Source organism: Hoplias malabaricus, chromosome 9 (genome assembly GCF_029633855.1).
Source record: "Hoplias malabaricus isolate fHopMal1 chromosome 9, fHopMal1.hap1, whole genome shotgun sequence".
Classification (NCBI taxonomy): domain Eukaryota; kingdom Metazoa; phylum Chordata; class Actinopteri; order Characiformes; family Erythrinidae; genus Hoplias; species Hoplias malabaricus.
The window spans coordinates 32,269,403-32,296,945 of NC_089808.1; the positions used below are offsets into that span (position 1 = coordinate 32,269,403).

General features: G+C 40.4%; 1 protein-coding gene across 2 annotated transcripts; it reads right to left on the reverse strand.

Moving 5' to 3' along the window:
* dhx15 (DEAH (Asp-Glu-Ala-His) box helicase 15) lies at positions 1-27,425 on the reverse strand. 2 transcript variants are annotated; one of them, XM_066681104.1, is made up of 14 exons: positions 27,247-27,425; positions 24,377-24,722; positions 22,387-22,580; positions 21,716-21,875; positions 20,013-20,231; positions 16,087-16,254; positions 9,303-9,389; positions 8,871-9,020; positions 7,615-7,723; positions 5,597-5,788; positions 2,892-3,014; positions 2,478-2,668; positions 1,281-1,450; positions 1-550 (listed from the first exon to the last, which is right to left on the reverse strand). In XM_066681104.1, the coding sequence occupies exons 1-14, from the start codon at positions 27,252-27,254 to the stop codon at positions 433-435; spliced, it is 2,235 nt and encodes a 744-aa protein (XP_066537201.1). In that variant the 5' UTR covers positions 27,255-27,425; the 3' UTR covers positions 1-432. The 2 variants fall into 2 exon arrangements, with proteins under 2 accessions (XP_066537201.1, XP_066537200.1); XM_066681103.1 differs by lacking the exon at positions 27,247-27,425 and adding an exon at positions 27,062-27,230.
* Positions 27,426-27,543: the final 118 nt, after the last annotated feature.

A 27,543-nucleotide genomic window follows, 5' to 3' on the forward strand; every position in this document is an offset into this window, starting at 1 on the left:
AGCTTTTATTGAATTCAAAGCTTTTTTTTAACAGAATAAACAAGGACTTGTCTACTCAGTTACATCAGTAAAAGTTCACAATGTCTATAAGGAATGTCAACATTCACATGAATGATCATGCATAAAGATGGTCTATGTCTGTGTCGCTGTTGAGCATTCGCTCCCAACTTAACCGATTCCTTAGTGCCTACAAAGACCACTTGCGATGTGCTATCTCAGGTAACCAACAAAAAAAGGAAGGGATGGGAGCAAGAAAAAAAAAATCTTATAAAAATAATCTTAACATTAACTGAAACAGAAAAGAAAAAAATATATATAAATGGCAACCTAATGTTGAAAAGATGACAATGTACAACTTTCAGAGTTCAGAGAAGAAACCTCACAGAGAGCTGAGGGTTAAATTTCATATTGTCCTTGAGCCAACCAGGGCATTTAGTATTGAGAGTATTCCTTGGTTTGGAGTTTAGCGATAATGCGCTCCAGTTGCCTCTTGGCTTCACACTGAGGGAAGTTACTCATCTCGTAGTACTGTGGAGCAATTTTGACCAGCCTAGAGAAGAGAAAGTAAAATGTATAATTATGTGAAGTAGTCAAATGACACAGGTTTTCCTCTAAACTAATTTACAGCCCTGTCAATTTCTTCTTTTAAAAAGGTACAATATTATGCACGTTCACGCTACAGCTGTCAACTTCTGGTCAAATATTCCTATTTATTTAAAATGTGGTATTTTAAACGAATTACATTTTGCAAAGTAAATATACACTCAAACCATCATGCAACAAAGCAACATCATTTCAGATAAAGCATGCTGTCTGAAGCATATTATTTGGTTACCTCACATTTCTGCTCATCTGTCTTACTGAGTTTATAAAGTACAGCCACAGCTTCATTAAAATTGTGTTATTATTATATAATATATATGGTGCTGAGCTGTTGTCCTTGTCTATAACGGTTTATAGAGAGAAAGTCTTTCACTCCACCCCTCTCAATGTTGATATGTGATAATGTTAAAGACTAAACAATCTGTAAAATAATACAGACTCATCCCAATCTTTAAAACATCATAAATATCCATTTTTTCCTTCACTGAATATGACCAGTTTTAGTATTTTTGGTTTACCTCAGACCAACTTATACTAAAGTATTTTGATTCTCTTCTATTATCCTCTTCATTGTGAGCATACACACTATTTACATGCAGAAGAAATTGCTCAGACTTGCACCCTGCATTTGCATAAAGCACGCAAACACAAGCACGACATGAGGATTTTTAGCTTACCACTCAGGTTTGATGTCCGTGCAGGTGCGGATGTAGTTCTTGGTGGTCAGCACAAACTCATTGTAGAGCACCCACTCAGGCTTGTGGTCCAGCACAGTGGAGGGGTGCAGCTGGACCACCTGGTTGTCCTTCACCGTCAAATAGTGCCCTGTACGCTCCAGGTGGGCTACCTGATAACACACCAGAAGCAAATTAACAAATAAATCTCGCAAGCACAGTCACCCTCCCACACGGAGTGTTTGGTTCTCCAGCCGCTTAAACATGCAGCATATGAACATGGAGATTAACCTGTGCAATCAATCTCAATAAAATCTCAGAGCAAACAGAGATGTTGACAGTACAGAACCTCTTAATTTGTACACGAAGGTGCAAATTTGTCTTGCCAGTAAAGGTTAATGCTGACAAATATTTTGATATTAATGAAGTAATTCAAGTAGTCAGGCCTCTTGTTTTCAAGCAGATCCTTCTGGAAACAAACCAACTAAAAATGCCATTTGTTTTCCTCTGGCAGGCCAAAAATGGATTATTTCTTATTATGTGCTTAAATGGTCACACTCTGAAAAGGGAGCTATCCATTATCGTGACAAACATGAGTGACTGTAGGCTGTCAACCAGGTTTCCATCTATTCATTATGAGGTAAGAGTGCAACACTGATAATGATAACCAAATAATTTTCTGCACATTTAAAGTAATTATCCCTCAGTTAAGCTCATGTATGTCCACATTTCTTTGACTCTATTAAATTGTCCCTTATGGCAAAAGATGTTGAACATTTAGGCCATTTGGAATCGTTCCAGTGAATGATGCCAAAACAACTTGATTTATAAAGATCGCTGATGGGACCCTTAAGGCCACATCAAAATGGCTCTGTATTTATATGTGAACACATTCGTTTTGAGCCTGCAAGATATATATAAAAAATTATTTTAAAAAAAGGTTAATGCCAGTATATTCGTCGAAAAACAACTTGGATAGCTGCAGGACATTGCTACACACTTCTAACAGCATCAGCATCCCATGAATGTAAGAGGAGGAATATTTAGTAGTGTCCTTCAGGGCACTCGGAACAGGTACTCGGAACAGGATTTAAAAAAAGATACTAATCAGCCATCAGACACAAAGTTACAAAGGGTAACCCAGCACTGACCCCCAGTTCCTTATTACACACATGGCCGAACACAAACATGCAAACACACCTGCATGAAGAAGCCGGTGACAAGAGCACGGCGAATGTTGATGTAGTAATCTCGGCTGGTGAATTCAGTGCTGCGCCGCGGCAGGTTGAAGCGGTCCATGATGCGCGACAGCTGCTGCCGCACGTTATCAGCGGACATCAGTGAACGGTAGTTCACAAAGTTGTCATAGCACCACTGCACAGACTCATGATCTGAAATGAAAGGACAGACCGTGTAGCAACGATTTTATAAGGCGTTCAACAACAACCTAAATGATCTTTGCAGACATTGGCAAAATGACACTTTATCTGACAAACTGATCTTGTTTTCAGTGTCTGGTGCATATTGAATTATTTCAGTTTCCTGACACAGCTCTAAGGCTAGAAAATAGTAATTCATCAATCTATTAAAATTACAATAATGTAATTTACATACTCTGTTTGAAGGCATGGTAGACATTCAGCAGGGTCAGGTGGTCCCCGTCGATGTGGGCAAACCTCATCTTGGACTCATCAGCTGCCTTCTTGGCCTCAGTGGGGCGCACGAAGCACTGTGGGACTAAACAAGGTTGGTATGGGCCCCAACACAGCCGCCCATAGGGATGAGTCAAGCGTTCACCCAAACAGGACACAAGGCCTAGTTCAGAGGCTAGAGCACGGCACAGGGTATGCTACACCAAGAGGGGGGTGGGAGTAGGTACGCGTGCCGCTTCCGTTTGCCTTAATGTGGGAAATTCCAGAGGTGTTGTACTGTGGCAATAAAGTACATCTTCAGTCAAATGATCTCGGGAACCATCCCAGTCAGGGCACTTTAGTAGGATTAGATGCCAATTTTACCCAAGTCTAGCTTGAATTGTCTTTGATCACTGGAAATTCAACAATGGCTTGTCTAAAGGCTTGCTTAATTAGGCATAATCTCCCAAAAAAATGTAATTAACAGAAAAACCATAATGCGATATCTGATTCAAAATATTTACTTAAGTTCAACATGGCAAGCTGGACATACCAATAATAGGCAACTGGACGGCATTTGGTGCCAACCTGCCAATGGTTTACATCACACCTTATGTTTTTGGTTTCCAGTCTTCCTACTCTCCACCCCTCCATTCAACAAAATCCTGAATTCATCTCAACAGGCATAAAACTGGACGCTTAACATTCTGTGGCACAGTTAAGCCACAAATAAAGTACAATTTTTTTTTAAGATACTTAGCAGATGTTAAAAAGGTGCTACATATGACATTTTAAATATTAATATAGCAGTAAACAAAAAATATAAAATTACATATATACATATAAATAAAAACAGTACTGTGCAAAAGTTTTAGGCACACATTCTGTTATAGATATCTATTTTATGAATTCTGCATTATTGAGTCTGTACAAAAACCTATTAGATTTACTTTACCAACAATGTTACAAAAAAAAAATAAATTTAGCACCTTATATTTAAAAAAAACCCACAATGAAGGCTCCTGAGTTTTTGCATGGGAAAAATAAATAAATAATGTGACAATGCAACTTCTGTGAACTGTGGCAGAGTCTCCAAGACACTCAGTAAAACTACCATCTAATTTCTTTATAAAACTGTATAAAATGTACACAAGACTAATATTTAAAAAAAAAAAAAAAAAAAAAGCATGTCATCACATAATACTGACTTTCTTTTGTTTAATGTTCACTACACATTGTTGTCTTTTTCTGTCAAGTAATAAATAACTATTTCCATTATTTTTGAAGTTATCTTTACTTCCCAACTTTTTTTTGCACGTGCCTAAAACTTTTGCACAGTACTGTATATATTAGAGAATGGAGTCACACACACTGTGTTCTCTACGCTGTTTTCATTGCCGGGACAGCCACATGTGCATGTTAGTCTTGCGCTGAGGCAACCTTGGCCCTCAACACATTGTTGCACACAAACTAAACATTCATGTGAGACTGTCAAAATGTCCCTCCACAAAAACCAATCGCCACCCATTAACACTGGACAGCCTTTTCCGAGATTGAGAGCACTAGTTTTTTGCACCTAAAATCCAACCCAGGCTCAGAACCTAACTTTGTGTTTTGTTACATTGTATACATTTGGTCTTGTAAGTGTTGGATTCACATTGCATAATAACGTTGTGTCTCAAAACACACCCACTCGCCATTTACTGTCTAATACTTCCAATACTGTGTGTCCTTCTAATAATAATAAAAATAGTGCAGTATTTTATACCCTATGTAGTGTGCTAATGTGCTTTTGGGATAAAGCAGAAAAAAAAACAAAAAAACTGGGAATTGAATTTTATTTTAAAATAAATTCGAGAGGGGTGTTATATATTATTCTCCATGTGTGCAACTGAATGTTAAAACAAGAACAACAGAAATTTTGTATGTTCACTGCTAACCAATGACAGTTTTCTTAAGGCAGCATGGAATTTTTGTGGTAAGGAATTTAACAGTTTTACGTGGTTTCTACTTATTGTTGGGGGTGAAGGCAATCGCAGAGTAATGCCCAACTCTGTCTTTCATACTGTCCCAACTTCCTGTAATTAGGCATGAAATGCTAAAAGCTGCCAAAACCTCCAACATGATTCTATAAAAGTAACTGGATGGCTAAATAAACATTCCTTGTCTGTTTTCTTGAGTGACCAGGTAGAGTAGCCATGATTTGAAATGTTGTGAATATTGAGCTCCATTATGCTTGTCTGCTCTACATTTATTTTGGTCCGAGATACTGGGCTCTAGTGCAATAACTATTTGCAGAATGTCAGATATAGCACCTTTAACTGACACTTGCTTTTTTCAAGTTCTTCTTTTAAGCAGACTTGTGGATAACAGGATTATCTATCAAAGCAACTAAAAATAGGCTAAATACACCTTTACCCGAGTCATCAAATTTAGATACCTTTAGCACTTTACATTACAACTACTTGCTTTTGTCAGGAAAACCGTCTATAGTTCACTGAAATAGGAATATCCATCAAGATCATGGAGGACAAAAGCTCAATGTTCATGTATATGCTTTGTAACCAAACTCATGTATTGCTTTAAATATGAAGAAAAATAAATATACTTGTAGTCACCATCTCACATGCAGGTATATGACGACTGCTAATAGTGTCAAACATGGCAGTGGTGCTGAGTGTATATTACCTGATAGCATGGCAGTAATGGAGAGGATCTCGTTAGAGCAGTTGAATTCACAACTGGCAATAACCATTTTAGCCAGCTGAGGGTCTAAGGGGAACTCTGCCATCATAGAGCCAAGTTCCGTCAGGTCTCCATCGTCATTCAGTGCCGCAAGATAGTTTAGCAGCTCCAAAGCACGCATCAGAGTCTCAGGAGCTGGTAAGGATAGGTGGTGGGGGAGAGACATCACAGAAACACAGTTTAAAATCAAATACAGAATACAAAATAAACAAATTGCACATCCTGCTAATAATCAATTAACTTTCAATGCAGAAAATATGTCATTTTTCATCAAGCTAACAAGCATACCCAAACACAGCCACTAAACACAATCACAGGGGAACCCTGCAGTTAATACATCAACACTAGACACACGCAACCAGAGCGAACCCTTACGACTTTCACACGCACCACAAAATTCAATTATTGACCTTTGGCTCTTGAAAAGCAGGGCCTAATGACCAGTTGAATGTTAAGTGAAAATTAGCTTCGCCAAAGGCTTTGATAAGGCTGCTGAACAGTGGAAAATGTAAAGTTATACATTCAATTACTGAGGAAACTTAATTTCATAAAAGGCATCTGTTAGTGATTAAGTCTTTGTATTGATTGTGTGTACCAAGCACTCATTCCCCTCTGCACCTGGTGAAAGCATGCAGCGTTACATGTGCTAGCTCAAGTCATACTTCGGGCAAGAGAGGGGAAAAAAAAGAGGGTGGACGCCATGTGGTGAACCCGGGCGGAAAATGTAATCTATATACACTGTGCACCCTCATCAAGAATAAACTATTGACTGTGATAACACAAGAGGTGCTTATATTTTAAACCAAGCCTATATATGTGTGGTGAGAGAGAGAGAGAGAGAGAGAGAGTGAGAGAACTAAAAAGGTACATGAAACTGCACATCAGGGAATGAACGCTCAGCAAATGTCACCAAGCTTTGTCTAATTCTGGTTCTTCATTTCTGTGTTCTCTGGGCAAGTAAGTTCATTGTTGCAAGGAAAAGATGAGGGAGATATTGTGCATTACATTAATATAAGTAGCTAGGAGACTTCAAACTAGGAGTTTACACTCTGAATTTAATCAAGTCACCACTATCCAACAAAAACAACCGATTAACCAATGATATCAATTTAAACAGTTAAGTTAATGTAATAACTCTTCTGTAAACAGTTGGGTTTATCATCCAGTCTAAAAGATGTTTTTAATTGTAAGCATAAAACATACAGTAGACAACTGGTTCAGCAAAATCGAGTAGTTCTAATTTAATTACATTCAAGTCATGGTGCTAGTAAACAATATTTCAATAAAGCATTTGTTATCTTAGCAGGGACTGGGTTAAATAAAAACTATTGTTTAAGGATCAACAGAATCAGTCCCTCTGTGTCTAAGAGGAGAACATACAAAACACAAAAGAGATGCAGAGCCTCCATTATTGATAAAAGAATTACACAGGGGGAGTTGGGCATGCTTTGAGCCCAAGGCAGACAAGGACAGAAAGAGTCAAGCAAGATAGACTCTCACAAAAATAAATCAGTCACTCCAATTCAGTCACTGGCCATACTGTGAAGAATTAGTCTATCAGTGCCCCTGAGCACTGCCAGAAAAAGTAAGCTAAAAGGCAACTGTCAACTGCCAACACTCTCTCGGAGAGGTACAGCTATAATATATTCCGGCAAGTATTTTTGATCCAATTTGTCACACATTTGCCACCCCTTGTGTTCTGCTAAATCTCTACTACTGTAAACAAAGCAACAGCAATCCAGAATAAGAATAACTTCCAGAACTGTTTTAACTGTCCATAAGCAGTTACATACTGAAGATTTTATGCAACAGACATCAAAGCAAATTCAAATATTTGGGAATATCAATAATTCAGAAGCAAAGCAATTAATTCAGTAATTAACTAATTAAATAGTTCAGAAGCCTAAATTACTAGTCTGTTCTAATAAGCAGCCAATGGTGTCTCTAAAGAACTTCCATACCTGGTGGGTCCATGAAGTCAAAGTGCACCAAGTCATCAATGCCTAGTTTTTTCAGCTGTAGCACCACAGAGCCCAAGTTGGACCTGAGGATCTCAGGATATGTGTTATCCTGTGTGTGTATATGTGAGAGATAGAGAGGGAGAGAGAAAATAAATTAGTCAAGGTCTCCCATTAGACTGTCCTCATGTATCAAAAGAGCTGAGATGGCATTTAGTATACTGAACATGATTTAAGATTCAGTCTTCATCTGTTTGAAAGGAAGGTTTCCACATGGCCTTTTATCATTAATTACTATTTCATTATTTTTACAGACAACTCCATCCATATATTAAAAATAATAATAAAAAATAAATAAATAAAATTGACAGAACAGGGTGAAAAGATGCCAACAATATATGAAGAGCTACACAGAGACTAGATTCAGTCATTTTAGAACCACAGATTTCACCAATTTGGTAATTGGAGCTGTAAAATTGAACAATGAGTGTAGACAACGGGAGGCAATTTTTATTGTTTTGGCTTATCAGTGTATATTGGGCATCAAGGCACATTCTGTAAGATCACCATGTAAATGATTTGTTCAATTAGTTTTGCCATGTGTGAAAAGCCCAGCCATAACTGACCATGCACTTAAACTAAGACTGTAGCTTTAAAAAAAATTAACAAATAATAAAATAAAATGAATAATCTGTCTGTTTTCAAATGAACAATTTTGGCTGCTCTTTAAAATGCATTTTCTAAGATTTCATCATCAGAGCATTAGTACTAGCTGACCATTTCAACATAACTCTTTAAAAGAGACACATATCATTCTAAAAACATACCCAGGTGCTGCAAACATCTGATAGCCATAACTGGGTGTGAAATAGTTTAGATAACTAGTTCAACAGATCAAGTAACTTGTGTTTCAAGGAAAATAATATATGAGGGTGACTATGAATGTGAAATATCCGTTTTGTTTCCGTCACTAAGGAAGGCAAATGCAAACTAACAGAGGGCCTGTATCAATTACTGTTTTTATGCTGAATTTAATACACTGGTGGGAAAAGATCATAATTATTACACAAAATATGACCTATGCAAAAGACATGGATTTTATTTATTTTTTTATCTCCTTCGGGGGAGGGAATGGAAAAAAACCCTAATTGTAATGTAACCAGGGGTAGTCAAACTTGTATGTACATTAAAACAGCCTAACATTTGTCAGGACTTCAGCAAACAAACATAGCAAAAGGTTACCATAATAAATTACTCACCTGCATCTCAGTCTTATATGCCTTCTCGGTGTAGAGACGGAAGCATTTTCCTGGACGTGTACGTCCAGCACGCCCCGCCCTCTGCTGGGCTGATGCTTTGCTGATAGCGGTCACTAGCAGTGACTCCACCCTGATGCGGGGATTATACACCTGTATGACGCAAGAGCAGAGGGCACAAATTAAACATGCAACATACACCACGACAGAGCCCTTCTACAATATGCCGACACGACCCCATCATTCAGCTGCAACAGGACTACATGTATGACAAGAGCAGCAAGGCCAGGGAAATGTCAGCAGAATAACTAACTAGCTTCTCCATCTCAGACTGCTGTCAGGCCCCTGCCATTCGGTTTATCAGGGGATTTCAGAGGAAAGAGAGGCAGATGATGGGGTGAGATTAGCAGAGTGTGCCAGAGGAGTAGGGCTAACCTTTTGCTTGGCAAAGCCAGGATCAATTACAAACACCACGCCATCAATGGTCAGGGACGTCTCAGCGATGTTTGTGGACACCACGACCTGTGGAAGCAGAACAGAGATGAAGCTCAGATTAAGAGAGCTTTGGTGTGTTCTGACAGAAATGAGAAAGTCAAGATTTTCTAGCCCAGTGTTGGTGATGCATATCTTCTATTAAAATATGTTAAGCCTTACAATTCAGGTATGCATATAACTTACCACATATACCTCCAGGAACTGTCAAGCAACAACTTACCGGGTCACTCATATCACGCCTAGGTTTACAAATGTATGTGAGATTTGTAACTTGCTATATATATATATATATATATATATATATATATATATATATATATATATATATATAAACACACACACGATCCCCGGAAGCTGACGGTAATTCTTTCTGGAACTCGCATCGACAACTGATGCGGTCGAGTTCCTAATCGAATTTTCCCCATAAGAAATTACTGAAAACCGATTAACTGGTTCTCAACCATAAATGTTTTACCATAAAAAAGTCACAAAAACGCGTAAAATACGCAAAAACTTGGAGCACAACCTCAAAAAGCTTCCAACCTTGTGGAACGACACCGTAAACTGACGCCAAGTAGCGTCAGTTAAGTTGAACACGAGCAGCATTTGTTTACAAAAGTCGCGTGGGTCTAACTGTTACACTTATATAGCGCCTTTCTAGATACCCAAGGACGCTTTACAATCCATACTGCTCACAACACTCAATCCACACACACAAAGTGGCAGCCAAACACACACAGCGTACTCTCGACCAGAAATTACTGTCCACCTGGAGGACTGCATCGGGCACTAGGATTTCACCCAGGACAGAGTGCCAATCCATATCTGGGCACACACACATTCACCCACATACAGACATTCACTCACACACCAGGACAGTTATTAGAGAAGCCAATTCACCTACCCTCCATGTTTTTGGATTGTGGGAACAAACCAGAGACTCCGGAGAAAACCCACGCAGACACGGGGAGAAAATGGAAACTCCACCCAGATGGGACTTGAACCCAAGATCCCAGCGCTGAGAGGCGAACGTGCTAACCGCTAAGCCACTAAGACTTTTGTTTACAAAAGTCGCATGGGTCGGGGTCCGAGTTTTAAGGTCGACCTCCGAGTCGAAATTCTCTCGACATTTGGCGTCGACTTCAGAAATGGTCGACCTCCAGGGTACTACCGTGTGTGTTTTATATATATATATCGTAATTTAGAATGTAAATTTGAGCACCAGTCAAGAACCCACTGGCACAAGTTCTACTCCTAAGATTAACACGGAAACACGGCCATCATTTAAAATTGAGGGAATATTGACCTCAGTATCATGAATCAAATGGTCTATTATTAAACCCTTAGGATACAAGCATGTTTAGAAATATCAATAAAATTATTTTAAATATATAAAAATTGTATGCTCATACATAAACAAGTACTGTAATTTGTTTAGCAAAAAGTGGGAGAACAAAATCCTGAAAGACAAGCCAGTGAGCTGTTGTGGTGCAGAAGCCTAACAAAACCCAACAGGGGAGGGCAGCAACAGTTGCTGCAATCAAGTCAAATCGGCCGTGTGCAGGCTGAGCTGGACTGCTCTCCTTCGAGCAGCCCGTCCAGACACATTACTGCTGCTCATTTTGGAGGGAAGACACATGCCTGCTCACAGCATGGTGCTTCCTCTCACTGGGGCAGCCCACCTCCAAAAAATCTCCATTATTCATGCCACGTCACTCTCCTTCATTCGCTCAGGCTCTTGGTCTTAAGAGTACGGGTGGCCCACGCGTGCGGTACAGTGACACACTGAGCACACTCAGAGCTGGAGACCGTAGGCGTCTTTGATACACTGAGACGACAAAGCGTCTGCTCAAGAGGAGAATGAAAGCTCCAAGAAGAGGTTGGTGGTAGAAGGGATTTGGGCTATAAATCGCCTCAGAGAAAAGCCTGTCACATTGGACAAACATAGTAACACAGAGGTAGATGATTCATACACCCCGAGGTGTTCACAACATGCAAATCATGATGCAGCACAAGAGAGACGACCAAATTAAAATTCATCAAACTGACTAACAGGGTGGGGGGGGTTCTAGGTCCAAAAACAAAGTTAGATACCTAATTAACTGAATGTGTAAAGAGGTGATTATTTAATGAACAGGTTTGAAAGGAAAAAGGCTGCAATGCTTGAATCAAAAGCTAAAATTCAGCTTCATGATTGGAGAAAAAAGGCTTCAAACAACAAACTGCCTCACAGCTTTAGAAAAAGGGTGGAGAGTTCAAGGGATCAGTTGTCAGATTTGCAAAGCCGGATGAAAGCATCAGGGGTGGCTGCAACGTTTATTTTCTCTCAGATTTAACAGAGCATACAAATGCATAGAAAATAGAGAGAACCCCAAAAAAAGAAACAAGGTGGTGTGTGTCTGAGTTGGGAGCATGCAGATGTCTGAGGAGCTAAGATTCCCCCATTCCCAGATCATTTTCTATTACAATTACCCCTTAAAGCTAAACTAACTCACTCTATATCTTATGGGTCTCTGCCACCGTTTACACTCACACCCATGGAGGAAAGAGAGTCAAACAAAGGGAGAGAAATTTAAAAAGTGAAAGTAACAGTTCCATGCACAGAAGCCCCACTGGAAGATGTTCCCAGTACGTAAAAATGGCCTACAGACTCCATGAGGCTCTGATGCAATCCAGACTGTCTATTGCATGGATTCATGGTTCAAAATTCATTCGCGCTACAGCATTGAGGAAAAACAGCAAATAATAAAAAGAAACAGAAATGCACTGCTTTTCTGAAATCATCTCATACTCATGTAGCCTGCGCTTGCCCCCTACGCAGATGTTCGTGGGAATGTGTGGGCGGGAACACGAGGCTCTGTGAACCAATCAACTGCTGAGATCCGCGTTGTGTAGTTACATTTCAGGGGAGGTGTGCATCAAAGTCCGCAGCTATGTGCGGGTTCGACCCCAAACTATAAATTGGGCTTTAATCCGTTTGGCCAAGACCCAAGGCCTTCCCCTACTCTGTTTCAGATTGGCTTATTGACTAGTAGGCATATTGTTGGTGTGTTTGAGAGTAAAGGCTGCCTGTCAGATCTAGAGATCTGATCACTAGGTTAACCTGATCTCTTCCCCCGAGAGATCTTCGTAAAATACGGTCACATTTTGAACATTAGTTAAATCTACTGGGCACGTAACACTTGGCACTGTATGTTGAAAATGTTGTCTTCGTTCATGATGCCGTTTAAAATTTCACAGAGCCCCTGACCCTTAAAACATAAGCATATATGGAGATGTAATTTTTATTTCGGTCTATGGCTGTAGTTACTAACACACTCACTCAAATTCTTCCACTGCACCAAAGCTGGTGCAAAGCTTTCTTCCAATGAGTGAAGGCAAAAGTCACCAAGAGATTTAAATCCTACCTTTTAAGAGCGGATATCTCTCCAGCCACAGAATGCCTGATTTTAGTTATTAATGCAGCAGCCTAACTTCTGCCCATCCACCCAACCCCCAAACCAATGCAGCCCTTGACCTCATGTAATTCAGCCACTGAAAATATCATCTGGCTATATATTCATGAAGAGAATTGAAGAGCAAGCTGAAAAAAGGCCCATCTGGTGCCTGGAGGCAGGGGGCCATGACCTGAGCCAAAAGAGCACACTCAAAACAGACTACTGAATGACAGTGTTCTGCTGCATTCCGTTAGTTTGTCAGACGAAGGCCTAGTGACATTCATGATCAGTTTACAGCCTTCAAAGAGAAAAGACAGACCGGAAAAATTTCTACCTTAAATATTCCACGGAGTTAGGCACGGAAATTATCGGCTCAAATTGCATGGCAAAGGCACTGAATGCATTACACATCTTGAGCCATTCTCATTGACCCATAAGGTGCAGAGAAATTGCGTCTTTGTGGATTCAATGATCCACATGCAAAAGGTCCAGAACAAATGTGGCTGGCTGTGCATGAGGCCAGGATGGGCGATATATCTCACCTGAGCGAGTCCAATCTATATTTAAAAAATTCTCCAGGATGGTTCCTGGGCACTATTTTATCTTCATCTCTCACCTAAGAAAAGCAGTTTAAGACAAAGTAATCTGGCAAGAGTTTACTTCCATTTGCACACTACAGCAAGGATTCAGGAGCTCAGATTGCATTAGTGAAAATAGCAGTGGCAGGTTTCACAAGCACTGAAAGGAGACTGGGTCATGATAAAAAGACATCTTCTTAGTTTATGATAACACAAGGTTACCCGTCCTACCACAGAGGAAATATGTTTGCTCATAATTATATATACATGGGGGCCTTCCATCAATTGCATTGATTGGTTATGCTTATGGAGCCAAGCACAAACTACAAACGGCCACGACTGGCTCCAATCTGTCTGTCGTAGCATTGAGCTAAAAAGCCATTTCATCAGTAATATCATTAGGGTATCAGTGGTGTGTTACTTCTGGGTTATTAGACAGAGATCCTGCCCAGCTCAAGTCATTCTTCATCAATAAAAGCAGGGAAAGTGCCACATTGACAAATTAAACCCAATTTAAAACTGAATTTGTATTAGAGATGGGCTGATCAATGTTTTGTGAGGTCAATGCCAACTTTTTCTCACAACAATGCTGTTTCTAACAGAGGGTGGGGCAGGATGCCATGATACTTTAAGCTTATTTATATATTAATAAACACTGCAACAAACTGCAGGGAAAAAGACACCATCTCACAGCTTTATGGTAAAACACAAATGTCTTTTTTCCTCTCTGGTTGCTTACATCCTGAAGATAAGCTTCTTTTAAGGTGCAGTGATGCGTTTGAAGGAAAAAAAAAATGACTTGTGTACATGACCGAAGTTTAACTTGTCTGTAAGATTTTATTTACCGTTTGAACTACCACAGAAACTCATTTGCAACTCTAGTTTAGTTCTGTAGCACTGTCGGTAATGCAGTTAGCCATCTCCCGAATTTGGAGACATTTCCATCTTAAATGATCCAAAACAGCAAAAATAAGTCTATTACCCACCTATGGAGCAGTCATGAGCAAAATCCTCATTTTGGTTAGTGTTTTTCAACGTTTGGAAAGACTAGCAAACCAAACTGTGCCCGTTTATTCTTCTACTCACTTACAGACATTGGGGTTTCATAAACACATTATATTGGTTTCCAGCACGAGAAGAGACTGAAGAGCTAGCAAATGGCATCTGAGAGTGATGCCTTTGTCTCTGTTCTTTAATCGCCTAAAAACTTTCCTTGTGCTACATTTTAGTGACATTTATCAAACCCCTATACACACACGGGGCAAATGTACTTGCCACCACCAGGAAGATTATTTAACTTTTATCAAGGCTACAAGACATGCACAAATGCTTCAACTAAGATATAAAACCAGCTGTTGTCAGCACACCACTGGCTATCACACAGGTGGACAGTCAATACCCAGACCCTTTTCTGTACTCACACCAAAGGAGACTCATTTGCATGGTACGTAATGTATGCCAGAGGGTCTGACAAGATGACATTTTAACAAGGTAATTTGAGCTCATCTCCATGCAACTGAAGTCACCCAGGGACAGACAAGTTAGAATGCAGAAAAATAATACCTAAATGCCAGAAGGTTGGTCAGACACCTCTAAGAAATAACCAGGGTGTGGGTGGAACAGCTGTCATTTCAAAGTCGAGGGTTTGGGGGCTGGGTAACTGATGGATTACAACTGAGCAAATTTATAACAGTTAGCATTCCCCTCCCTGCTCTACCCAGCTTCTCATCATCAGACACACTTCCTCTTTGCTTCCTCTATTCAAGTCAGGAAGTACTTGGTTTGCATCCCAGGAGTTCTACTGTAGCCACACCAGTGTATCTATGTCGCCGTTTCATGTCAACATCCCTTTGAAGAGTCTAAGCAAACACTGGCTGATGTTTGAACTTTTAAAGCAGCCAGAACCCTGGCTTACAGGCAATCAGACCGGTGCAAATTCCTGCACCTCTTTAAACATGGAAGTGGTTGGGGAAGATGAAATGACGACACGAAGCCACAGAGAAGAACACAGAAAAGAGAGGGAGGCTGAAAGAGCTGTTTGATTCTGTGTGCACATCAAACGGCATCTGTGGGAGAATGAATTGAAGGGACTGCTAATGCTACAGATGCTAAAGGATGAAACGAAGTGTAAAGGGCTGCCGAAGAAAGAGTAAAACAGAGCAGTTCCATTTGTTCCAATCTCTCCCACAGAAAATGTCTGAAAATTAGCAGGCAATGATTAAATTGGGATTTTCTCAGATCCTTGCCAAGCAATAAGTATGTCCAAGCTGTCCCTCTGCAGACACCAGGATGGAGAATAAAAAAAATAAATAAAAAATTTAAACACACAGAAGGCCCAAATTATCTCCTTTAAGTAGTGATATCATACGGTCCATGAGACATTTTGCAGGCAATGTAATCTATTGCCAATGATCATTTATCCAATGGCTAAGTGTAAATGAGTAATAACTGCACGTGTGACTTAGAAGACAGAATCATATATTGACAAAAACAGCACAAGTTGTGAGTCAGTGCTGCACCAAAGCATGGAGGGTGCACGAAGGGAGGGGAAAAATAAAGAAAAACACTTCCACAACCTCCTGCCACCACTCACTGTCCTGCCTGTCTCTACTACTTCAGCTCACGTTCCCATCCTCCAGATCTCTCTCTGTCTTGTTCTTAATGAATGATTGAGTAGAGCATGCTTGGAAGATGAGAGGTGACGTTTACCTTCCTGCCGATGGCTCCGCTGGGCTTGCGAGGCGGAGGAGGCTCGAAGATTCTCTGCTGCTGCTGGGGAGGGAGTGTGGAGTAGAGCGGGATGATTTTGATGTCTCCCACCTCTGGGCCCAGGTCATCAATTTCTCGTTTGATCCTCTTGCAAGCTTCATCAATTTCCTGCAAAGGCAGACAGATACAATTTAGCATACAAGAAAGACACGTCAGGTTATAAAATGTTTACCAGGTTCACTTTCAGAATGTAACAAAGACATATAAAAGTACTGTTTGATAAAGCTGCACTGAATAGATACAATAATTCATAAGACATTTTAGTTTCAAGATTAAAAAAAAAAAAGTCTGTAAATCAACTTTTGCTTAACAACTGCTTAATGTGTATATGACGGCAATGTCTTTTTTGGCTTTATTTTAAAAGAAAGTCAACAGGCCAGTTTGTTTAGAGCTTAAAATAGAGTACTATTAGTAAAGACCTAATGTTATTAATGGAAACTTACTGGGAAAGTTTCCAGAAACACACAGCCAATGTTTGAAATGTTTGAAAATACTGTGATGCTAAATTTTATAAGCACCACCATCAAGTGCATACTCAGTAGTAAAGGTTTCTTGCATAGAGCGTACCAAATGAAACTAGGCATTCTGAGTGGCCAAGCAGATATCCTTAACATGATATTTTAACACCGAATAGCATCTTCTGTCCTTGTTCGTCAACATTTGTTAAACTGTATCCTGTTTGTCCCAGTTACTGGCCAAGCAGTTGTTTTTGGATCAGTTCTCCACAAATCTTGACCCCAGTCTTTCCATACAAATCACATTAACTGTCCCTGGAACAGATCCCAGGGGCAAAAAAAAAACCACTAGCAGTGGTGAGGCTCTGGTGCTTCAGTGCCAGTTGCGATGTAGCTGAGAAAATTAAACCTGGAGTGCATGGTGCTTGGGTGAGCTCCCTGTGGTTCTGCTGTCAAATTCAACAGTCACAAGGGCATGTGCACATATACATACAGACAAGCACAGTTCATTATTCCAGATGGCAATGTAGAGGGGCTAATGTGAAATGAGAAAGCTGCACTGATGCAAACCCTGAAGCAAATCACAAAGGATCAGTTGAGGGAGGCTGAACATTTCAAACATAGTGGGCTTGCACACAAGGGACCTGTGCTCCTCCAGAAACTTGCAAAATTAAGACAGTTGACCCACAAAATTAAAGAGACACAACTGAGCTAACCAGCTTCAGAGCCCTTCTACTACCCTGCACTTATACTCTAAACTATTTCAAAACAGTCAATATTAGTCAAATATTATTGAAATATTAGACAGTATTTGCTTAGGTAACACTACAAATAATAAAAATAATAAATTGCATTATCAAGACAGCTCAGCTGAACTATACCACATTTAGCTCACACCAATTAGACTGAATTGTTAGTCAACCAAATTTGATTTGAATTTTCACCAATCAAAAGACATAAAAAAAGATATCTAAATAAATACGTAACCCCCACTCTCTCTCACACACAATATGTTGGTATTATACACATTTTTTTTGCTGGGGCTTGGAATGCTGTTTGCTATAACTGAATAAAACCAAACCCGATGCACTAGCACCATCTTCAGGATAAAGTATGCAATGCTGGTAGAAGAGATTGTGATCATTTGCCTAAAACATCATAGGACAGAATTCCTTATACTTTGCCTGACATTAAGTAGATATCAAGCATTTGAGTCACAATGACTTTATAAACCGAACTCTGACACAGTCCTGAATTGCACAGATCTGTTCATAGAGTAGAATGTGTGTTGCCAGCTCTTAATCAAAGCCTTGCCACAAAAACACAGGACAGCGTAAATGGGAATGGATTGATCAAATTAGCCAAGTATTAATAGACCATCAGCCCCCTGGATGCAGCAGCTGTGAGGACTGGAGTCCACACAGCCAAAACACTAGGGAAAGGGATGAGAGGCTGTGTCCAAAGAAGAGTGCCTGCACCTGGGACAGGACGCCAACACGAGCCCACTCACTCCACACAGCCGGCTCGATACAATGCTGGATGAACATTCTTGAAATGCTCTTTTTAATCTACATAGTGCAGATGCAAATTAGCTGGAACCGATTCAAGAGAGAGGAAAAAATAATCTTCAGCCATGCCAGTCTAAGGCTAATCTGAAACACTGCAGTTGAGCAAATAACAGAATTTCATCTGTGGGAGACTGTTTAAGATACAGCAAAGAGATAACAGCATTTGGCAAAATTTCAACAGCATCACAGCCTTCCAGAGAAAAGACCTACAACACGAGACCTAGAAAGCAGAGATGGCACCGGGTTGTTTCAGAGTACCAGCATCCGGCAAATATAATCAACAACTCTGATTGGGAAACTGATCCAATAGTTACAAATCTAGCCTACGATATCTCAGAAAAAAATAGTTTCCTTTCCAGCAAATACATGTAAATGCTTTTTTAACCAATGAAACCAACAATGGTTTGAAACATCAATTATATCTGAAAATAACTGAAGCTGGAGCTGAAACAACTATTTTTTTTTTTCTGTGTTCACTGGTTTACAGATTACACAGTACACATCTCACACACCCACACAAAGACGCTACTGACCTTTCATCTGTGACCATATTTATCACTCTGGGTGGGAATCTAAGCCCCTATTACAGTTGGGTGGGCACCAGTTGCAAGAAAGGAGAAATAACAAATGACTTAATTTCAGGGCTGAATCTGGGTCACATTCTGCCATTGCACACCAGCTCTCCACACAAGCACCAAGGCCAGCTGAGTCCACAGTTATTATCAATCTGAGCATTGATCCCATCTCTGTGGGACTGTGGAGAAAGGGATGGAAATAGACTCACAAAATTGTTTTAAAATGGTGTGAGTGTGTGTGTGTGTGTATACACACACGCACACAGGAGGGGATTTTAAGCTTTTTTAAGTGATAGGAACAAAGGACTGGCTAGAGACAGAGACTTGTGTTTGCGTGCACTTAACTAGTTTTGTATGGTAGTGTGCGCTTGTGGTTGGTTTTGTTCATTTTCATGTACTAAACAGCCAGAAGGCCAAGAGTCTCCTGCCTCTGGCATCCTCCATCCCAGGGTGGCATTTGTCACAACACATTTTGTGATAAATTGCCACTTCAGAGCATATGATAAAATATAGGCTTTTCACTTCGCTGAGAGATAGATATATTTTTTTAATCTATTATTCAGCGTTTTCTTTTTGTTAGATTTAAGCAGGGCGGGACTAATCTTGGCTTACATGACATCAATTATGCTCAAGAACCAAACCAATGAGTTTGAAATGTGTTGTCAAATTTGTAAAACAAAAAACAGAGCATACTTCCTTATTTTTATACTCTAAAAAAAGATGTTACATACATAACATACATATGTACGTAACATAACAAAATAAATGTGAACAGAGACCTTAACAAGTAATGTAGATTTCCCAATGCACCCCCCCCCCCAAACAAACACACACACACACACACACACACGCGCGCACTCGACTGATCATTTGGGATACACTTCTCCTTGCACATGCAAAAAAACACTGTCACAATGTGCAGTCCTGCATTGAGAGGATAGTCTACACACTCATCTTTAAGCATAAAATAATCCTGAACTCATGGGTTCATGTGGCTCCGTAAGTAGCCATGTCCTGACTTTTGGACAAAAAAATTAGCCATTTTTGTTCCTATACATTGCACATCTTACACTGTAGTTGCTGAAGTTTCAGTTAGTGCACATTCACTGACTCACAGTGAACTGACACTGCAAGCTGCACAGTACAAGGGCCATCCGTTATGTTTGAATCATTACATAGCACTACAAGCACCTGTTTTTCTGCACACCAGTTGGACAAACAGCAAACATGTACAAGCATAACACACAACTGGCTGAACAAGGGTTTACCTCCTGTCCCGTGAGGAAGAGCAAAACATCACCCTCATCTTCCTCGCACATGTGGATCTGGATAACCGTTCTAATGGCTGCTTCCAAATAGTCTCGCTCCGGCTCAGGTGTGTAGAAGATTTCCACAGGATGCGTTCTGCCAGGAATAGTGAGCAGGGGGCAGCTGTCGAAGTACACCTGGAACTTTCCGGCATCCAGGGTGGCACTCATGACTATAACCTGAAGGGGAGAGAATGGCAATAGAGGTAACGATTCCGCTTTGTCTATTAAGTGCCCGCTATGCTACAATAGTCTGGACTAACCCTGCTGTGCTTCACCCAGGTCAGGCTAGAGTGGCCATGCTATGTTCTCCCCAGAGTCAATTCTATAAGACATATTAGGGCTCTGATGGAGGAAAATGAACCTCTACGCCTTTCAAGTGAGACATTCCAAGGTCCACCCCGCTGCCTTTCCGCACCAGGAGACATCATAATTGCTCTTAATCAAGGCAAATTAAACTTCAAATTCGGATGGGGACACAGGGCCAGGGATCATTTGAAGTCACCTAGACCTCATTTAACAGTCTCTGAACACATGTATAACCTTTGATTTGATCCCGACAACAAGTAGTCATTACCCATCTGCTTTATGAGAATTGGGTCCGGCACATTCCACCCATAAAAAGCGATGCGCTTCCGCTCCCCTAGGGCTGATTGCCTTAAAATGGGATGACCCAGGGGCAGGCTTGGCTCTGCTGCAAAAAGGACTGGCCTCGCATTGCTGAGCGGAATGGCCACATTTGTCTGCAAACAAACAGCCACACAGCTGTCAGGCATTCAGCAGTGAAGAAGCTTCATCTGTGATTTCCAGAGAAAAGATAAGGAATTTTTAAAGTGGTGCACAGAAGAAGCAGGGTGAAGAATGCCCTCGCAGTAGTTTATAGCAGCAGTCACTTTTGAAAAGGCAGTTTTTGTGGCTTGAACATAATGTGAACAAACTTGTGACCAATGCAATATTTTCATAGCTGTAATGTATTACTAAAGATTAAGGCATTTGCTGACTTTGACAAGAGGTTTCCATTATGGTTCTTCCCAGCTTATTATCTCTAATCTAGAAATTGATTCATTTGTCCTTTGCTTCTACACCTAATTGATGAGCCATAGTGTGCTCTCATTATTCATTTCTGGTAATGTTCACTGAGATAAGCATAATTCCTTTTAAACCAACTAATTTGACTTCAGTGTGCCTTTATGCTACTCCAGTAGGAATACTAAATATGCAAATCTCTCCTTAAAATAAACTGCTTGAAAAACGAAAACACTGACACACAAAGCAGTACCGTAGGAGGAATGTTCGTGGGTATGACATGTCACTGGCCCCTTGCCATTCTCCTTTGATGTGGAACACCAGGAGAATCACATATCAGCACTCCCTTGGTCAAAGCAGTTACCAAGGAAATGACTTTTGATGAGGTTAGAAGGTTCAGATGACAAGATCACATTACAGCACCCTATTTGAAATGTGGACAGTAAGAAGTCCCTCACTGTGCCAGAACAATATAATGCAATATCTTCTGCTCTTCTATTTTCTTTTTTTTTTTCCCTGCACTTCAAACTGGAGCTGAAATGGAGCTGGATTTTACAAATTGACAGTGATGGACCAGTGACATGTCACAGCAGAGTAGCAATGATGTGCTTGCTAGAGGATTTTAAAGGCACTCGCACCTTCAAGTCCATCCTTTGGCGAACAACTTCTTTGAGGACACCCATCAGAATATCTGTTGCCAGGGTGCGCTCATGAGCCTCGTCCAAAATGATAACACCATATCGCTCAAGGAGGGGGTCATTCATGGCTTCGCGGAGCAACATACCGTCAGTCATGTACCTATAGAAAGATCAGCTTATGAGGTTGACATTTCGATGCATAAAATCAACAAGAAATCACATCGCTTTCACACAACACTTTACATATTTACTGATGAGCTGAAATGTTTAGTAGAGATGGCACTGTTATTCAGAACACCAGAGGGAAAAACATAAGAATGTCACAAATCTAGTCTAGTGTGACATAGCTTCAGCAGTAGCAACAGTAAATTGTGATTTCTTATTATAGAAGTGTATTTGTCTCTAAAGCTACATGTGTTCTTGTTAAAGAATCATAAGACTGGACTACATAACCCTTCAGCTATATAATTCACCTGCATCTAATATTTTGCTCTGTGTCTTTTATGAGATACAAATACATAAACAAGCAAAATTACCTGAAGGGAAAAATAAAATGTAGCATTTCTCTGTTAGCGCATATCGAATTATATTTAATCCAGATTTCTACAGGTTAGAAATATTTACATATCAGCAAAAAACAGATTCAGAATATTAAAATTGTCAATACTAACTTAAGAATGGTTTTCGCTGAGCTACAGTCCTCAAATCTGATTGAGTAACCAACTTCCTGTCCAAGCATGACATCCATCTCGTCCGCCACTCTCTGTGCCACGCTCATTGCTGCCACTCTTCTGGGCTGAGTACAGGCAACACCCCGCTTAGGTCCCGGCAAAGACCGGACCATATCCACACACCACTGAGGGATCTGTTGGTAAAACATGCAAAACAAGTTAATTGTTTGGACAAGCATATATTCATCAGATATATTTTTCAGTAGTGTTCAAACACTACAACAGTGTAAAGTCAGTTAAGACAGTGTAAGTGTAAAATCTTGCGTAAAGTCACTGTGTCAAGCTGAAGTCATAAATACTCCCTAATTTGTTTTGTCTTCAAACTATTAATATACTGAACATATATACTGCCCTTATAAAAAGATCCTTTTGGCTGTGACAAGCTTGAGAAATAACACTGCAGTTCAGATATTTCACTCTAGACCAAGTAAATTGTATTTAATTAAATAAAATATAATAAAACAATAATCCAGGATTGAGGTGGAGGTCATCAGAGACTTGTGAAGTGCTGTCAAAATTTTGGAGCCACAATTTACAGACATGTGGCACTTTTACACAAGAAAAAGGTTTGTTTTATGTTTCATTGTGTACATGGGTAGGATTTGGGTCACATTGCAATTTAGTGAACAGACTGAATGCACTGAATATTCAAAATAATTTGGCTGAAAATGGTAAAAAATTATTTTGGTGTTTGCCTGAATATTTGTTAAGACCATATAATTTAAACCAAATACAGGGGGTCCTCGACTTACGACGTTGATCCGTTCCTACGTCGCATCATAAACCGATTTTTGGTGTAAGTCGGAACATATGCATTATCCTATCCTAACACCTATCCTCCTCGGTCCCGAGCCGTGTAACCGTGTATTCTTCCGCCGCGCACACCAAACACGAAGCTCACGTTACGACGTTTACGACGCAAAACCACTTAAGTCAAAACAAGGCTTTATACAGTAAATGGGAGATGTGTCGTAACCACGAAACATCGCAACTCAGGACTGACGTAACCCGAGGACCTCCTGTAATGGCATTTTGTAATGACACGGTTACCTTTTTCTAGTTCTCTGCCTTAGAAAGGAACCAGAGTGGATATTTAATCCTTAGCTTCAGTGCTAGTTACAACTGTTTAATTTTGTTATGTCTCTGACCAAGGGTTTTATTTCGATGCATTTCTAGAACTAAAGAACTCTCCATGATATGTTTACGTCATGTAGTCATCAGGCATGTGGGTCGGTTTGTAGCGGGATGTGCACCTGAATGCACAGATTAATTTACATTCATTTACTACGTACTACTTCTACTACTACTATTTATTTGCGGCTGAGACCAAACTCATAGCCCATGTAGAACACAGAGTGCTTACATATGCAATACGTAGCCTATTCATATAGCAGATCCTTATTCTTATTTTTGGTTCAACTTAAATGGTTGAACTTGTTGCACAGTCTGATTAAGCCTGTGTCCCTCAGAATGCACAAGACTGCATTATGCAAATAAATCCTCTGACCAATCAGTGCTTTTTTTTTTATTGTGTAATGTGAGCATCTTGAATGCAGCTCCGCATAATATTTCCTATGTGTTTTATACAATCATGTTATTCATGTTAACCAGCAAACATTAATAACAATGGTAAAAAACATGCAGTTCTTCCACAACTATCAGTTTATTAATCCACCAACACATCTCAAACTGCAATGCTATTCCCAAAATGTAGCAATGTTGGTTCTATGCAAACATTTCCTCCGTGTTGTGCTTTCCTACTAGATAAAAGGGTCAGTTGGCTTTAACAGCTAAATTCTTCAAAGAACTACTACAAAGCAGTCAGTCCAGACTTCACTTACAACACCTGGGTAAAACCAGTGAGACAAAAGATTAAAAACGGAGCAAACCATGGCAGTGATTGTCTAGTGTCATTTATAGTGTAATATACCTGTGTGGTCTTCCCAGACCCAGTCTCTCCCACCAGCACGAAGCTCTGGTGGCGGTTGAGAATATCATTGAAGCGCTCTTTGTATTCCCAGACAGGCAGTTGAAGACGCTTCTTAAGGATCTCATAGTAGCGAGGAGTGTGTGGCAGGTTGGTGAAGGGGTTGACCTGCTGATGCACTGCCGTCTGCTTGAGAGGAAGCATTCCTCCACCAGCACCTAAGCCTGAGTTTAGGGTCATGCTTGGGGCCTTGCTCTCCCTGTCTCTGTCTCTTTCTCGATCCCTGTCCCGATCTCTGTCACGGTCCCGGTCCTTCGATCGGTCATCACGATCTCTATCACGGTCTTTTCTGCAGGAAGTTTGAAAGGACAGTGTTTAATTACTGATTATCAACCTCAAATTGTGTACAGCTACATCTAGGGGTGAAATTTAATAAGATCTTAGCGTGGACTAGTTGAGTTCTGTGTGCATTATGAAACAAATCAACTGCAACATACAAAATGTAGGTCATGCATTACAGGTATGATTACATAACACCAGATGCTATGCAGAATCTTTTGCAAAAGTCACCTTACTAAGACTGATTACACTAACCACTTTCAGGAAGATTTTATATATGAATAAATAATATGAACTAATTTTATATTCAAACTAGAAGCCAAGTCTCTCATGATGGCCCACGTGTCTCATTTGTGGATGTTCATGCCCACTCTTGATATGGCTTTTGGGTGTTTACAGTGTGGGCACCTCTGTGATTGGTCACAGGGCTTGTGAACGAATTACTTTATTTTGTTACATCCTCACGGCCCGAGTCTATTTTATGAATAAGAGAAACTCCCAACTTAATGTGTCCCCTGTTCTTCTGTTGCCATATAGATTGTCACCTGTCGCCCCATACAACAACTGGCCTTCTGTGCCTTTGTGCTAGATGGTAAATATCTGTTCAAAACACGTTTCCCAGTTGGCTTTATATATATATATATATATATAAAGCAAAAACCTGACCCAGTTTCTATTTACAATGTAGCATTCATAACCTGGTCAGATGTAGCTACCTGAGCGGGGAAAACAAAGCAGGAGCTTTATATAGCGATGTACTGTAATAATATCTGTATTTGAAGATGCCCTGAATAACGTGTTAGAACACCAGCTCTCGCCGACATGTATCATAACTGTGTGACACCTACATTGCTGTGACAGGTGGAGTTTTACACTTAACTTAATACTATTCCCAACACTACGCACAACACCCTCCGCACTGTGGTAGTTTAGGTCTATTTAGGTCTCAAGTAAGAACAGCCTTTTGACAAGACAAATTTGCAATAGCTAAGTTCAGTATACAGGGGCTAACAGCCTCAGCGTGCGGCGCAAAAACTGAAGTGTCAAAGCAGCCAATACATATGATTTCGGTTTCACTGTAACGGCCTGGGGCAAAATTGCTAGTCTAAAATACAAGGCAAAAGCTGTAACAAGAACCCAAATATGGAACAACGCTCGTTGTCTGACAATTAGACTTCCTAGGCAGTACATGAGCACAGGCCGCAGGAAATGGGAGACAACCGAGTCCCGACCAACGGCTAACGTTAAGCTAACACCGGCTAGCTGCAAACTTCTGCAGAAAACAGGCTAACGCGTGTGTTAAAGTTACTGAAAGTGAATAAATGAACACTCAAACCATTGACGGTTAACTGTAAACTAAGAGTAAAGTGTAAAAGCTTAGCTAACATCGCGCATCAGAGCCTAATACCCACGTGTTGTCAGAACCACATTAGCCGGCTATTCTCAGATTAACCTTCACCTTCCACAGAAAAGTAGCTAACTTCCGTATCTACAGCACACTCCTGCATCGTCATTAATCACATATATCATGGTTATTTTAACTGAAGCTGCTTCTGGTGTCTTGTTTTAGCTAACGTTACACCTTTGACACAACTGGGGCTTAAAGTGAGGTCTTGTTCTCTAGGTTCTGGTTTGAATTTCGCCTTCCACCTTAAATGGAGCAGCGGTTACACGGAGCCCTGTGGCACCAAAGTGAACTGAAAAGTCCCCTTTCTCCGTTGACTATACGCTCAGTAATGGAAAAACTCTAGTAACATCCACAAAACCGAATTTTCTTTATATTGTCAAGCTCTTAAAGGAAAGCAGCTTTATTTAAATATATATAAACGTACACATTTGCGATGTATTACATCTGTCCCAATTTATTTAGCGTTGTTGTGTTAAAATACCCATTCAGTTCACAAATCTGGTGATTTCCTGGTTCAGTAAAAGTTACACTTTGAGGTTGTATTAGCTGATAGGTACTGGACGTTGTGTTAAGGACAACAAAGTAGCTCCACTGTGTCGGACACAGGTCATAAAAGATCTCATGTGAGAGCCGGAGTCACGCACACACCTAGTGATAGCTACTGCAGTTAACGATAATCGCAGTTAGAGTTACCGTGAAAAATGCACTAACGTAGGATTAGTTATGCAGACTCTGCTGCTTCCTTTGTGTTTTAGTTTAGCCCTTGAATAGTGTGTGTTCAGTAAAACGCCAGTGGAACATGACTCAGGCGCCAGAAAATAACCGCTGTTCTGTTTAAGGTGGACCGGAGAATTAAACCTAGAAAGGCGCCTCGACTAGACACAAAGAGGCCGCGGCCGGCGGAATGTTCATTAACCCCAGTTTCAGCGGATTAAACCTACCCGTCGGAGGATCTCTTTTTACTGGAGGAGTAATCATCGCCTAGATCCAAGCGATGCCGTTTAGACATCGTGTGACAGAGAGGTTCAAATGTATAAAATAAAAGAGGCAGCGGATCGGAGGATTAATCCAAACAAACACACTTCACACGCCGCTCGCAGACAAGATGGCGACCGGAAGCACTTACCTCATCATTATTATTTCTTACAGACAGAGAGAGGAAAAGATTTCAGCAGACAGAACGAAGAATTAAGACAATGTCTGTTTCTGATAAATAATATAAAAATACTGCATGTGTTCAGCGCTGATGGGAATCTGCAGAGAGGTGCAGAAAGCGGCTTGTTGATGCTCAGCAGCGCTGGTCCGGGAGATGTTCTTATGAAGCGCCAAAGATTAACCTTACTCTGCTCCGCTGCAGTACCGCCGCCCAGCACCAGGAGCAGCACAACAAAGCATACAAAGCACATCAATACAACCATACAGC